The following is a 15,490-nucleotide window of genomic DNA, read 5'->3' as shown; positions in this document are numbered from 1 at the left end:
TTTACTTTAGATTATAATGCAATTGTTTAACACTATTCGTGTTTACAAAACGTTTTTGTCTATAATCAAAATTTAATATATCGTCATCATAAATGCTAAAGTAATACAGCACAATGAAAGTTTTTAAAATCAGAGTTGGTATAAAAGCAAGCTTTTCGTTAAAATAGCTAAAGCATTCAGAGTAACATCTTACGTTTAACTTAAGATCGATCTTTTAGTTCAGATCATATAAATAAATTACCTACTGCTTCTTTGTGATCTTTAAAGATCATTTTTTAACTGTATCGATCACAAAACTTTTTACTGGTAATTGCAAAAACAATATTCACAGAGCTTTACGTTAGAAAGCTAATTTTCTGGCGGCATGGTACTTTGGTACATCATTACCCGTTTTTCTACATGTACTTAACAGATCAGTTCGGGGTGGGTTGGGAGGGGGGGGCGGGTGGGTTCAACATTCATTCACCACTGTCCGTTCACTTTAGGTCAATTATCCAACCCGGTGTATACCTAGGTGTGACATTAATGTCGCTCTACACAATTGTGGTGGTGAGGGGGGGGGGGGGGAGATAACCAACTCAGATTGAACATAGCGTCAGTTTTTAGATGACTGTTCTAAACATACATATATATTACACAAATATATATTACACAAATATATATTACAGAAGTAGATTTAAATAAGTAGCAGTGGTATTATGACAATATTTTTTTACAGAGGGGTCCATGGGGGAGGGGGGTTATAACTGTTTCATATAATTTGTAATCGTAATCACTATCAGCCGAACTGTAAGAATACTACTTCATCGCTATGACGTCAAAATTTCCCCAACACTACGCAGTTTGCTCATAAGTAAATTTAAATAGAGGTGACACATCAATTATTTGTAAGCAAATACATTAGAAAGTTGCCTTAAACTTATCACCCCTCTTGCCAAGTGGTTTTACCGTAGAGGTTTTTTAAACATTGCAATGCACCGTAATGGTTATTTTTAGAATGGCAAACTGATGCAGCTGTTAATACGTGTTGTAAACGTAGACACTACTAGACTAGTACAATAATGCTTAATTGCTGCATGAAAAGAAATCTTGTGATTTACATAGATGTGCCGACCAAAATTTTTTTTAACAAATAAATATCATTGTTTAAAACTTTGAGTTTAAAAAGTTTCCAAAAAGGCGCCACTTTGCTGAAAATGGCCAGAGGGGGAGCGGCCGCTCCCCCTGCTCCCCCCCTGCGTACGCTACTGCCACTTAGCACAATTTTGTATTAATTGGTCGTCAAGTGATCAACCTACTACAACGCATGCGCACTCATTTGATGTTCTTGTGACTAAATTATATCTTTATATCCAGAACACCAAATCGGCATCGTTTTATCGTGTTACAAACAGAACATGTTCTGTATCCACATGACAAATCCTGAATACATGTACATATAAAGTGGGTCACGTTCCTGACAGATCTTTGAATGCCCGGCTTGCTCAAGCTATACAGGTCAAGCAACTACAATAGCTATTTGCGTAGCTAAGTTTCACCTATTAAAAACTGTTTACCTAGGACGACTATAATAATCACCAGTTTACCCAAGCTGCTCCTTGATTGATGTGTCAAAGTGATTAATGTCCCAGCAGGTGGTATAGTTTGTTATGATACACAGCACACGGTTAGGCGAGTTCATCATTTTTACCTGTTAGCTTTAAATAATCAAACCTTTCAATCCACTTCACTACCTGAATGGCCAGGTTATGTCCGAGGTAGCTCTTTTTTTTTAAATTTAAGGCAGCCAACATTTACCTCATGTTAAGAATTGTCATCTGACCACCCCTATGACTGACCCATACTTCTTTATACACCGAACTGCCCCGCCCAATGAAACACCTGCCCCATGCCCCGGACATGCGAGCACGTACCTCCTGTATGGCCAGTTGATTGTGCAGGTCAATAGTTGTGTCCCTCATGGTCATCCTCTGCCTGGTTTGTTCAATCCATTTCATCAGTTCATTGATCTCCTTCTCGTGCTCATCTATCTTTTTGTTCACATCCTCCAGTGTAGAGAGATGGGCGTCTAATGTTTGAGATAAGTTGATGAGTATTAACATTATCAAGTAGCACAAGATACATCTAGTGATGTAAGCGGGTCGGAACATTCTAACTACCTTGTTTTTACAACTGACCTCTCATCCCATGAAATATATCCGTTACCTAGTAGAAATTAGTAAAAGCATAACCCTAACAGAGGCGTAGTGATTTATAACGGCGCCCGGGGCGAATTATCAAGGTTTCACCCCCTCCACCCCCCCCCCCCCTTGCTACGCCTCTGAATCCTAAACTTCAGAGTAGACAGTTAGGGGTTGAACAGATCAACAAAGAAAGGAAATAGTCATCGGAAACTATCTCCGGAAATTTTACCAGTATTTTTTGCATTATTTGCAGTTATCAATACGTTGAAAACTGCTGCTTTATCAGAAACTGGTGTGTAAGAAGTGCATATGAGATGAAACGAAGTAGATCACTTGACCCTCTGCCCTTTGACCTCACCTGTATTGATCTGTATGGCCTCTACTCTCTGCCGCAGCTCGTCTACTCTCACCATGTTTCTTGATGAATCACACACCTGCTCTAGCTGCTTGACCATAGCATTCAGGGCTATCACCTTGTCCACGTTGTTGCCCAATTCCTTCTGGACCCTCTGGTGAAGGCAAGTTTAAGAGTTGCTTCAAACTACCAAGATATTTTGTCCATGTGGACTTGGATAAGCCTAATAAAGTATGCTATGTAATAAATATATCAAATAGGCTGCTGAACCAGTCCATTATAGACCAAACCAGTCTGTTATAGGCCGAACCAGACCCTTATAGGCCAAACCAGTCCGTTATAGGTCGAACCAGACAGTTATAATGTGTCGTCTTTGCTTACCCTGTGGACTTTTAAAGCTTCTTTAAGTCCATCACGATTGGTCCATTCAATGTCAACAAGAACTAATTTTTCTGCTTGCTCCACCCACTTCCGTAGACCGTTGGTTACATCATCAATAGCATGAGATAGATCAGCAGCTTCTGAAAGTTCTTTGGCGTAGTCCCCTGCTCGTGACTGTGGAGAGATATTTTAGGTGTCTACAAATAACGTGTTTGTGTGTGTGTACATAGGTTGTGTGTATACATAAGTTGTGTTTGTGTACATAGGTTATGTGTGTGCGTGCACACAGATTGTGTGTGTGTGTGTGTGCACACATAGATTGTGTGGTTAGCACTATGCTCAGCCGCTTTTACTTTCCCAAACGTAAGTTAGGTACTCATCATAGTTGAGCGGACTAAGGGACTTTCTACTGACTTGAACCCGGACTCGAGACTTTTGGGTTTGCAGTCTAGCACTCTACCACTAGCTACGCCCTCACTTTAACTACTGCAAGTGTTACCTGTACAGTGAACTACTAAATGGATTGTTCCTTCACTACTGCAAGTGTTACCTGTACAGTGAGCCACTAAATTGATTGCTCCTTCACTACTGCAACAGTTACCTGTAATGTGAGCCACTGTCGGTTGACGTCAGACAGAGTTTTTTGGACGCTTTGTTTCTCCTCAGAATCTGAAGACTTTTGGATTATGTCCCCTCCCTTTGTCCTCAATCGTTGAAGGTGAACTTTGACCTCTTCAAATTCTTGCTCTAATGTCTGAAACAAATACTTCAATTGACGGAAATTGAAAAAAAAAACCGTTTTTTGTTTGTTTTCAAATTCAGCAGTAGGGAATAAAACGTTTGATGAGCAAAATTAGAACAGTACTACCATCATGTAGAATATCGTTTTCACAGTTGACTAAAAATTAAAAAGTCCGTGCAGCGGAGTAGCGAGGTCGGGTGTCACCCGGTGCGGCACTTAATGGTGTCACCCCCCCCCCCCCCCAGAGGCGTAGCGACACTTCCCGGGGACAAACTTTCAATTTTCGATTTGCACCGCCCCCCTCAAACTTTCGATTTGCACCCCCGCCCCCCCCCCCCCCCCTCAAACTTTCGATTTGCACCTCTTAAAACAATATCATTTTTCGCTATATATTTTGCTATTTTTTGCCTTGGTGTCACCCCCCTAAATGGTGTCACCCGGTGCGGTCCGCACCCCCCCCCCCTCGCTACGCCTCTGAGTCCGTGCTTCCAATAGCCACAGACTGTCATGTTAGTACATGCTAGTGATCCGTCAGTTGCTACATAACTAAAGGGGAGTGGGGGGACGACTGGGTACATATCATACGACATGAAGGATGGGTGGTTCATCATTCTAACGTAACACTTCTGTATTTTAAAAAGTATTTTACTTTCTTGTATCCAGAGCATTGAGAAAGTATTGAAATCGCGCAGAAAAAATAAATAAAGCGGGGGTGATCTCCCCTAAACGTTCTCGTATATTCTTATCTAATACTATGAGGATGGCAAATCGAGACATAGACACGCTTTGTACAAGCTTTTCTTTAACTTGATTCCTCTGTCTGTCTGTCGACAGACTATATGTCTATCTGTCGTCATAGATCGAAACGCTCGAGCGAAATTTCGGGCACTTCTAACTGACAGATTCGTTTCAAGGTTGGCACGTGGGTTAAAACATGAAGACAATGCAATCTGACATTGAATTTGACTTGATTGGATGCCTAATTAATTTTTTATGAATTAGTTAACATTTTCTCAAATTAGTAGACACTTATCCAACTATTCCGTGCGTTATCATGTTCATTAGGTGCACAATAGTTTTTAATCATGCAATTCTAATGTAAATAACAAAATCTAAGTATTTTTTTTTCATAAAAAAACGTTTTAATAAGAAGTTTTTATGCAATAATACACTAAAAAGTAGAAAATAAATGATTTTAAAAAAAAATATATAATAATACACTACTATTTAAATAACTATAAAGAAAAGCGTGGGTCTCTTCCTACATATTAGTAAAAGTATCCAATAGTGTGGGTCACTTTTATCTGATAATAAAGTGACCCACGCTTTTATTTATAGTTATTTAAAAAGTAGTGCATTATTATATATTTGAAGAAAATCATTTATTTTCTACTTTTTAGTGCACTATTAAATAAAGACTTCTTATTAAAACGTTTTTTATGAATCTTTTACATGCTTTAACTTTTAAAAATAGAATAGAATCTCGTAAAAAAAATTGCGCACCAAGTGAACAGCAACAATATGCGTATAACAATGCGGAATATTAGTACTTTGTAAATTCATATGTGTTTTTTTGAGAAATCGAAAATAGCGTAAAGTACCTCTTCCGTTCAACGGAAATTACTCAAAATTTGATAGAAGGCAGAGAATTATTACTTATACGTGAAATTTCGTTTATCTGTCTGAAACAGTTCTCAAGCTATAGACTTTTGATAAACCAAAAGTAGAATAAATCCCACTTCCGGCTATCGGAAATCACTGAGAAGTTAAAACAGAACGACAAATTGATGTAAAACATATATGATATTGCATCAACCTAGCTGTATCGTGTTTACAGACATGCAGACATACATACATACATACACACACAGACATCCAGACAAAATTGCAAAACTATGTTTTTCCGACTCATGGAGGCGTAAAACGTCGAGATTTGTGAAAATCTCAATTTCGATTTTTTGCACGAATATAATACTTCCCCTAGATCTATAGCCTTCTTCGTATACGAGAAAGTAATAAATAAACTTGTAATAGTTTTCGACGTTTTACACCGCCCTACTGTTTTTGTATACGGAATATAATCATTTTAATCGTAAAAAAAAATCTAAATTGAGATTTTGACTAGTTTTAATTGCTGTACATCCTTCCGGATCAACATAGTGTTGCAGTGTTGTCCATGTATGTGTGTCTGTGAACACGATAACTTGAATACCGTTTCATATGGGTTAATGAAACTTCCTATATAAGTATTATATAAAATGTGTAGTTTTGTATCAGATTCTGAGCTATTTCTGGTAACCGGAAGTGGTACTTACTCTACTCGCAATTTCTCAAAAGCCAATAACTTTAAGGTTTGAGGTAGGTAGACGAAATTGTACATTTAAGTATTACATTGTATGCGCAGGTTTCTGATAACTTTCGAAAGTTTCCGGTAATAGAAAAAGGTGCTTTACTATATTTCCGTGAAAGCACAATAACCTGAGAACTGTTATATTTACGTAGACGAAATTTCACATTTAAGTAAAAGAACTTTTACTTATATCATTTTCAAATTTTTAGTGACTTTCGATATTCGGAAGGGGTATTTTACTCAATTTTTGGTTTTTAAAAATATAAAATATCAGTTAGCGATACGAGATTTCATGCATAGGTATATGATCTTATTCGTTGTTTTCTTTCTGTTACAAATGATGTTCTGTCTGTCAAAAGTAGACTTAATGCTGTAGAGAATCAGGTAGTTACAAATGACTCAGGTAGTTGTGAGAGGACCCGCATGAATGGTGTTGCATGACGGGTAGACGTGTCAACAACCAACCAGCAGACATTACGTCTATTGAACGTCTTTGTCGCCTGCTAAATGTTCACCTTAGAAAGATTGCAACATTGGACGCACATAATTCCCTGACGTCTGCAGAGGTTCACCTTACAAGCATACAATATCCGGTGCTGTAAATTTGACTGGACATACCAGCAGAGCTGTCGCATACTTACGTTTTGTTTGAAGAAATCAATCAATACACGGCATCGATCTATAACCTAGATCGAACACTTCACTGAGGTATTGAAAGGTTTAAATCACGACAGGGATCATTAGAGCTGTTTGATCCACACAAACAAGTGTCTAGTCGTTAATTTATGGACCAGCCAATCAACACACACATCAATAATTTTGCTGTGCCAACAATTGATCAACCAGCTTTGAAAAAAATGTTGATTGTGCAATTTTTATGCACATCTCCAGTCACCGGTCAGCTTGACCTGTGAGTATCACAAGATAAGCAGAGACTGGGAGGAGGAGATTGTTGCTACTGACCCTTACAGTTAAAAAGCGACTAAGATATTTGTCTGGCCCAGAACATGCTAACAATACAAGTCTGGACAAATTTGATATAATACTTCTATGAAATTTCATCAACATAAATGAAACGGTACTTAAAGTATCGTATTCACAAACACACATACAGACGGACAAAACAGCAACAATAAGTATTTTCCGCACCAGGAAGGATGTACAACATTAACACTAAGACTTGTCAAAATCTGAACAGACGGTTATAGGTTGGAAAGGGTCTACTAGGACAGTGGTCAGTAAACCGAGGCTTTGGAGCCGAATACGGCTCTTGAACCTTTTTTGTGTAGAGCTTTAGCTTGTTCCTTACAAAAGGTGGTCATATAACGGACATTGTTCTCATCAAGGAAGGCCATACACAAACATAAACAGCACTGTTAATATTTTCGTTGTAAATCAAGTGTATTTAAATAAGCACTTGTGTTGATACAATGAACATTTAATAGAACAAAAAACTAATAATGCCGATTGAACCAAATAAATAACAACAACAAAAAGAACTTACTGAACGAAGCGACTTGATGCACACGTTAAACTAAACCATAGCGCCTACCCGTAAACTGATCGTGTTATGGGCGGGTTATAAGGGCAGGTTAATCCACTGTCTCGTCACTAGATAACAATCAATCAAGTCCCACAATTGTTTAATCGCTCCTCCAAAGTTCTCGAGAGAAACCAATAGTCGTGTGGCCTGCACTCGGCACAGCAACACGCCACGTTATCACACGTTTACCAGTGCCCCATTGTTTGAAATGTTTTTGTCAAATTTTACACCCCCGACACACTCGCCAGCCAGAGATTACATTCGATTCACATGCGGGCCCGACTACCTGAAGAATCGATAGATCAATTGATCCAATTTTTAATATCAAACTCTTCAACTTTAAATCGATAATGAAAACGATCGCCGAGAGGCCACATTTTTTCCTTGCCCGGGACAGTGTAAGTCAGCTAGATGCTTCAGGTTACGTACTAGTAGATTATTGTAGGCCCACACAAGTTAGTGTAAGTCAGCTAGATGCTTCAGGTTACGTACTAGTAGATTATTGTAGGCCCACACAAGTTAGTGTAAGTCAGCTAGATGCTTCAGATTACGTGCTAGTAGATTATTGTAGGCCCACACAAGTTAGTGTAAGTCAGCTAGATGCTTCAGATTACGTACTAGTAGATTATTGTAGGCCCACACAAGTTAGTGTAAGTCAGCTAGATGCCTCAGATTACGTACTAGTAGATTATTGTAGGCCCACACAAGTTAGTGTAAGTCAGCTAGATGCTTCAGATTACGTGCTAGTAGATTATTGTAGGCCCACACAAGTTAGTGTAAGTCAGCTAGATGCTTCAGATTACGTACTAGTAGATTATTGTAGGCCCACACAAGTTAGTGTAAGTCAGCTAGATGCTTCAGATTACGCACTAGTAGATTATTGTAGGCCCACACAAGTTAGTGTAAGTCAGCTAGATGCTTCAGGTTACGTACTAGTAGATTATTGTAGGCCCACACAAGTTAGTGTAAGTCAGCTAGATGCTTCAGATTACGTGCTAGTAGATTATTGTAGGCCCACACAAGTTAGTGTAAGTCAGCTAGATGCTTCAGATTACGTACTAGTAGATTATTGTAGGCCCACACAAGTTAGTGTAAGTCAGCTAGATGCCTCAGATTACGTACTAGTAGATTATTGTAGGCCCACACAAGTTAGTGTAAGTCAGCTAGATGCTTCAGATTACGTGCTAGTAGATTATTGTAGGCCCACACAAGTTAGTGTAAGTCAGCTAGATGCTTCAGATTACGTACTAGTAGATTATTGTAGGCCCACACAAGTTAGTGTAAGTCAGCTAGATGCTTCAGATTACGTACTAGTAGATTATTGTAGGCCCACACAAGTTAGTGTAAGTCAGCTAGATGCTTCAGATTACGTACTAGTAGATTATTGTAGGCCCACACAAGTTAGTGTAAGTCAGCTAGATGCTTCAGATTACGTACTAGTAGATTATTGTAGGCCCACACAAGTTAGTGCAAATCAGTTATTATGCTTCCGACTATGTACTAGTAGATTATTGTAGGCCCGCACGTAAGTACACAACGTACTTTGAATTTCTTTATCCACGAGATGTGTGTTAGTCAATGAGAATGTACAGGCAAGTTTTGGGGGGCTTTTCTTTTCACAACAGCTTTGTTGCGATTTGTTTCATGAGGCGATCGGCCAAAGCATAATCTAAATTGATCTACAGATTTGCTAACAACAAAGATTAAAAAAAAAAACCAAATGCAGATATGCCGCATAACTAGTATTAGAATATATATATTTAAAAATTTCGACTGTGATAGCAAAAACCCAATTCGCAATTCTAATTCTTTAAATATCTAGCTCAATTACATATAACTTTCAGTATATGATTTGTAAAATTAAATTCATTGAAAAATATAATAAGAATCCAAATTTCCATTGTTTTAAAAATATTCATGTAATTTTTACCACATGAAGTAAGAAGGAGCAGAAACACAATGGATGATGACGATTGGGTCAAGTTGCATTCAGTCTCTAAAGTAGCAATTAAATCGGCTAAAGTTATTAATTATCATGGTTCGGCGACATAAAAAATCGATATAGCCGATGAGGAAATGCTATACAGGGTTGAAATAGAAATTAGCAGCGTTTCTTCCAGGCATCTCTTCGGACGAAATGGAATTTATATAGAAAATATATATTTTTAACAGTCTAAGGCACCCCCCCCCCCCGAGAAAAAAAAGTCTGGAAGAAACACTGGAAATAAGTGAGTTCACTATGTAACTAGCTAGCGCAGTCTGGGGATTTAAAAGACAAATATTCACACAAAAAGATTCAGCTGCTAGCGTGGATAAGAAAACTCCTCGACAAAGGAAGGGATACCGTGGTCAGCACTATATACCAGACGACCTGTAACTTCCAATCTAGGTAGACCCGAGGACCTCCCAGTGACGCGAGCCCGGAATACGAACACCGAACACGTAAATCTTGTTTTAAAAATCTCCGATCGTTTCTTCTCACGGTCAAGGCTAGGGGTCAAGCTCTCGACCTGCCGTATGCTACTATGGCGTACATATTGAATCCTACCCGTCCAGCGCCCCATCTAACCCCGGGTCATGTCGTTGTCGTTTGAGTGCGCTCTAAGTGCCGAATTGCCTGCTATTTGCAGACAAACATTACAATATTGACCAACAATAGCCCGGTGAATCACTTTAACATATCAGGTCTCTACGGATATTTTCACTAATCGCGAGGTGGTGTTTCCGTGTATGAGAGAAAGAGAGGGGGTGTTGTATTAAACTTAACACCACCAAAAGTCGAGCGGGGGATTACTGTATGTGGTTTCGGCAAGCAAGCTAACAATATATTGTAAGCTAATAATGTTTTAGTAGGTCTCTAGTAGGATTAGCGGCTTTATGGTTGTTAATGTTATCCCAGAGACTAGTGAGAAGCAGATAGTAAAGATACGAATGGTGGAGGGTATAGAATGGGTGACAGAGTAGCAACGGGCAGTAGGCCTATACATTTTGAAAGGAAAGTCTAATTTAAGATAACGTTTTTGATAACTTTACCTGCTGCTTGCACGTGGCTTCTGAAATGTCGAGGATTCTCTCCCTTAGGTAAATGTCAGTCTTGTGTAGCCATGTTGTCACCCCCTGAAGCAAGGCCCTGTACTCAGCTCTATCTTCAGCCAAGTTGAACAACTCCTCCTCAGCTTCCTTCACTGCCGCCAGAGTTTCTGCTTCCAGCTGATGGAGCTCGACCAGCTTGTCCTGGACCTCCATAGGAAACATCTGGCCCTGCGAGGTGTAGCTGTACTCCAGGCTTGATGCTAGCTGCTTGTTGTGTTCCACACTTGCAGCCAGGGATTGTTCGTAGTTCTGACAGGGAAAGATAAGGTGTCTATATATTTCTGCCAGGTCAAGTTTCATAGGACTGTAAGGATAAGCTTGTCAGGATTTGCAGTGTAAACACAATCAGGTAAAGTGTAAAGACAACCAGCTGAGGTGTAAAGACAACCAGCTGAGGTGTAAAGACAACCAGGTGAGGTGTAAAGACAACCAGGTGAGGTGTAAAGACAACCAGGTGAGGTGTAAAGACAACCAGGTGAGGTGTAAAGACAACCAGGTGAGGTGTAAAGACAACCAGGTGAGGTGTAAAGACAACCAGGTGAGGTGTAAAGACAACCAGGTGAGGTGTAAAAACCAGGTGATGTGTAAAGAAAACCAGGTGATGTGTAAAGAAAACCAGGTGTGGTGTAAAGACAACCAGGTGAGGTGTAAAGACAACCAGGTGAGGTGTAAAGACAGCCAGGTGAGGTGTAAAGACAACCAGGTGAGGTGTAAAGACAACCAGGTGAGGTGTAAAGACAACCAGGTGAGGTGTAAAAACCAGATGATGTGTAAAGAAAACCAAGTGTGGTGTAAAGACAACCAGGTGAGGTGTAAAGCTGTACCTGTAGTTTTGTTAAAGCTTTCTCCATCCCAGAAGTCTCTGATGTAATGGTGCGGACATCCATCAGCAAAGTGTGGAGCCCAGTGAGAGATTGGTCTATGCTGCACATGTATTCATCATGTTGGTCAAGCTCAGCTTGAACAGCTGCATACTCTTCTCTCACCTGACTCAGCAGTCTGAACACAAGTTATTTAAGTCTAATCAAGAGACTTAGCTAAGTTCTATAATTCTGGTAACTAAGCATTTTATTACTTCTATGTTCCATAAATTGGGTAATATTAGTGACTAAAGTTACCTTTCGTATCTTTCAACAAGATTTAAAAACTGCCCCTGTGAAGCTATTTTAGCCTCTGCTGTAGGGAGAGCTCTCTGTAGAGTCAGCCTGGTTGAGTGCAGGCGTGTCACCTGTGGCTCCAGGTTTTCCAAAGTATCAAGGATCTCCTAAAGGAATCAAGGGTAGGGTTTTATTGTTTGCCAAGGGAGTGTAATCTCTGCCACTTGTCATGTAGGATACAATAACTTATCAGTCACAGTCATAAATCTAACATCAAAGTCAACAGGTAGTTAAAACTGCTCTCCATACATGTAGTTTATTGCTATTGTAGATGTTGTTGTACTGTAGCACAACACTTTGGACAATTTCTGCTAAAACTTTCAACACTTACACTACAACACTCAATATTTCAACATTCTTCTACATCACTCCATTTTATTCTCTACATCTTCAAAGATTTCTTCTATTATGTTTTTTCTATAAATAATAATTGTGAAGCTGATGTGAAAAGCTATTCAATAAAGACATTATTTCTTTAGACAAAATAACATTGCAACTAGAAATAGAATTTATTTTAAAAAAGGTAAGGACACAAATTTATATTTAATTAATACATTTTAAAATAAGATGATGAATTGTTTTGATTAATAAAATACTCATCTTTTCAATCTGCTGATTGTTGTGGAAAATGAAAATAAAACTGACCTTAATTTCCTGACTGCGCTGCTGAAGCTGTGTGTATGACATGGCACCCCTGGATACAGTACTTGACCTGTGCTCAGACTCACAGATGACACTTTGTAGAGATGACAGCATTGTGCTGAAGTCACACCACTGGCCACCCAGCTCCTACACAACAGTTAGTGGAACATTTAAAAATATGCACAGGTAAAGTTGTCAACTCTAATCACTGGCCACCCAGTTCCTACACAATAGTTAGTGAAACATTTAAAAATATGCACAAGAAAAGTTGTCAACCCCTAGTCATCACTGATCTACTAAAACATGATTCAAAAAGTTTTGAACCCAATCAAACAATACACAGCCAGGTGTGTGGTAGGAAATGTACATGTAAAATTAGGTTGGAATACAGTCGCAGCAGTAATCTGTTTGCTTTATCTACCTGTAGTGCTAGTGAAGGTTGGGGGCTGTTTGATTAACTCAAACTGGCATCACAAAATCAACACCAAACATGACCTACTATGGTATTTTTAGAAGTATTTATTTAAAAGTTACCTGTACATTACCAGATAGAGATACAATTTGTTTTTAATGGTTAAATCATAAAATATGCTGAAACTTATAAGAAAGGGATATTTTTTAACCACAAAAAATAGTTAAGATATCCATTTATTTTTATTTACACAAAAACAAGTAAAATAATAAATCTGATACAGCACAGCAGAATGGCCTTTAATTTATCAGATAAAAAGTAACAATATTTAAGAAAAGTGTTTTAACTATAAAATACACTTAACATTGAAGAATGGTTTGTCATAATGAAAGTTTCCCATTACAAAATGTTGATTAAAATCGTTCTAGCCAATTAATTAAATGTTATAAATTTTCATTGAATTTCCTTTACAGAGCTGTCTAAATTGTAAGAAACACTTTCAATGTTTTAAACTTTTTCATGTTTTTGTTTTACAAAGTAATCTAAAACCCTTTTTAGAAAATGAACAATGCAGAGTTATTCATTTAAATTATAATTTATACAACATATTCTTATACAATATTCTCCAAACATGCAATTATCTTAGGGAACCAAACAAAATTATATTCTAGAGAAGTGTTTCTATATATTTCCCTCACCTCAAGGGACAGAACTCTAGCTTCAGCTTGACCTGTCAGCTGCTCCCATCTGCTGTTGACAGAGCTGACCTTACGGTTCAGGTGAGCACGACTGTTGACATTTCCTGCACGTTCGAGATCTCTTGCCATGTCGTTTAGACTGTCAACCAGACTGCGACAAGTGTCTGCCCTTGACAGGAATGTCTGGCCAAAGTGTAAAGAAAACATTCAGTCAGACAATCATGATGAAAATACCTGCACTGTGCTATTGGTACATCAGTACACTGACACCACACAACACAAGAAATACAACAATAGAGGTTGGACCATGGACACTAGCTGACTGACCTTGACATTGTGCAGGTGTGCCTGGACAGCATCTGGACTTGCATCAGCATTCTTGTCAACTTGTTCCCAATCTACCTCCAGGGCTTCAAGTTTTTCACTCAGCTCAGCTAAACTTGCCTGGAATAACAGGGGAAGTATTGTAATAGTGCAAAAGTCAAAATTTGAGATTTTAAAAAAATCTTGATATTTTACTCTTTCCTTCCAAAGAAAAACCCAGTTTTGCAATCTTGTACTTAAGTAAACACAAAAGCTTAATTATCATTTCTGGTTGATAGATATCATAGGTACTTTAAGTAGGTATCTTTTTAACTCATGGGTGATTTTTGGTATTTTGTGTTCAGGTCTTTCAAAAGCTAATTACTTAATAACCATTTCAGTTATGTGGACAAAATTTCCATACCATTTCTGGAAGTGCTATCCCAAACCTTTCTGTTATACACAAATATACACACATTTTTAGGGAAGCTCACTCCCTTTTATTCAGCTAATATAAATATGCCGTATAAATACAGTAAGAAATACACAAACTGATCATAAAAATGAGATCTCTACCAATACATTTATTTTTAAAAACAACTAAACAAATTTTATCAAATCCCAGCCCGCCAGAATGACCAACCTTAAATTTGTTCCACGCTTCAAGTTTTTGCTGGGCATGTTCTTGCTTGCTGTGTGCTGTAGAGCTTGTGGTTGAGTATTTGTGGTTGACATTTTTCAGGATCTGCTCCATTGTGGCCCTATCATTGATGTCAAGTGTGGGCAGCAGGCGCTCTGATGACTGGCTAGCTCTGGCCAGCTCTTCCCCACAAACACTTGACTCAGAAAAATAATCCTGAAAAAGACAGCTTAGTTAAACAATGATTGCACCATTGTTAATAGCAGAAACCTAATGAACTTGGTTACATTTATACAAGAATAATTAAGGTGATTCACTTTATTTGATTTATACAACTGTTTCATAATCGAAAATTGTTATAGTTTGTGAAATTTTTTACCAGTGGCTGATCTTGATGTTTTATCAAAAATTAATTTTGCTGTATAAAATGGTTGGTTTTTATTTTTTTTAATTTTGTCAAAACTGTGTGGAAGCAGTTAAGTATGTTTCCCCCTAGGTGAGTTAAGAGGTTCCAAAGTTTATGGATAACTTACTGTAAAGCTGCTTAGAGTTCCATCCAGTGTATCATAATCCAATCCATCATAACCAGAATCCAGCAGAGAAGCTGCTTCTTTCAACCAATGAGAAATGTGTTTGGTTGAATCCTCAAACTGTTTTCTGTCACGGAGTGCAACATTCAGATAGTCTTCTTTCTCTCTTACTGCAGCCTGTGTGTGATCATAATTAAACTTAATTGAAAAAAAAAACTTAAGTAAAAAAATAAGGTTTAGCATGCCTGAGTTCCTTCCCTTACCATGATTGAATCTTCTAGAGCTTGAACTTGGACCAGCTTTTCTGTGAAGTCTCTGGGTAAAGACAGACCAAGATTTGTGTACATTTCTTGCACTGATGCTGCAAGACCTTTAAATGACTCAAGTTTCTCAGAAGCTTCACTTGATGTAGCCTAAAAAAAGTGAATAAAAGAACACAAGAATGAATGTTTACATTTGTT

The 15,490-nt window shown here is 38.3% G+C and overlaps 1 protein-coding gene across 9 annotated transcripts in view; it reads right to left on the bottom strand.

The window, feature by feature from the left end:
- Window positions 1–15,490, bottom strand: part of LOC131956063 (muscle-specific protein 300 kDa) — a 163,076-nt gene that overhangs the window by 60,105 nt on the left and 87,481 nt on the right. For all 9 annotated transcript variants that reach the window (XM_059320425.1, XM_059320424.1, XM_059320433.1 and 6 more), the window contains 13 exons: window positions 15,293–15,442; window positions 15,033–15,206; window positions 14,503–14,715; window positions 13,884–14,000; window positions 13,557–13,739; window positions 12,450–12,593; window positions 11,766–11,911; window positions 11,472–11,646; window positions 10,588–10,896; window positions 3,521–3,673; window positions 2,920–3,093; window positions 2,542–2,692; window positions 1,914–2,068 (listed from right to left, as the gene is read on the bottom strand). In XM_059320425.1, coding sequence (XP_059176408.1) covers window positions 1,914–2,068; window positions 2,542–2,692; window positions 2,920–3,093; window positions 3,521–3,673; window positions 10,588–10,896; window positions 11,472–11,646; window positions 11,766–11,911; window positions 12,450–12,593; window positions 13,557–13,739; window positions 13,884–14,000; window positions 14,503–14,715; window positions 15,033–15,206; window positions 15,293–15,442 — 2,244 coding nt within the window. The remainder of the gene's footprint in view (window positions 1–1,913; window positions 2,069–2,541; window positions 2,693–2,919; window positions 3,094–3,520; window positions 3,674–10,587; window positions 10,897–11,471; window positions 11,647–11,765; window positions 11,912–12,449; window positions 12,594–13,556; window positions 13,740–13,883; window positions 14,001–14,502; window positions 14,716–15,032; window positions 15,207–15,292; window positions 15,443–15,490) is intronic.

This window comes from Physella acuta, unplaced genomic scaffold (assembly GCF_028476545.2).
Source record: "Physella acuta isolate Inbredline_101_S28 unplaced genomic scaffold, ASM2847654v3 ptg001126l, whole genome shotgun sequence".
NCBI classification, from domain to species: Eukaryota; Metazoa; Mollusca; class Gastropoda; family Physidae; genus Physella; species Physella acuta.
This window is presented reverse-complemented; position numbering and strand designations above follow the sequence as displayed.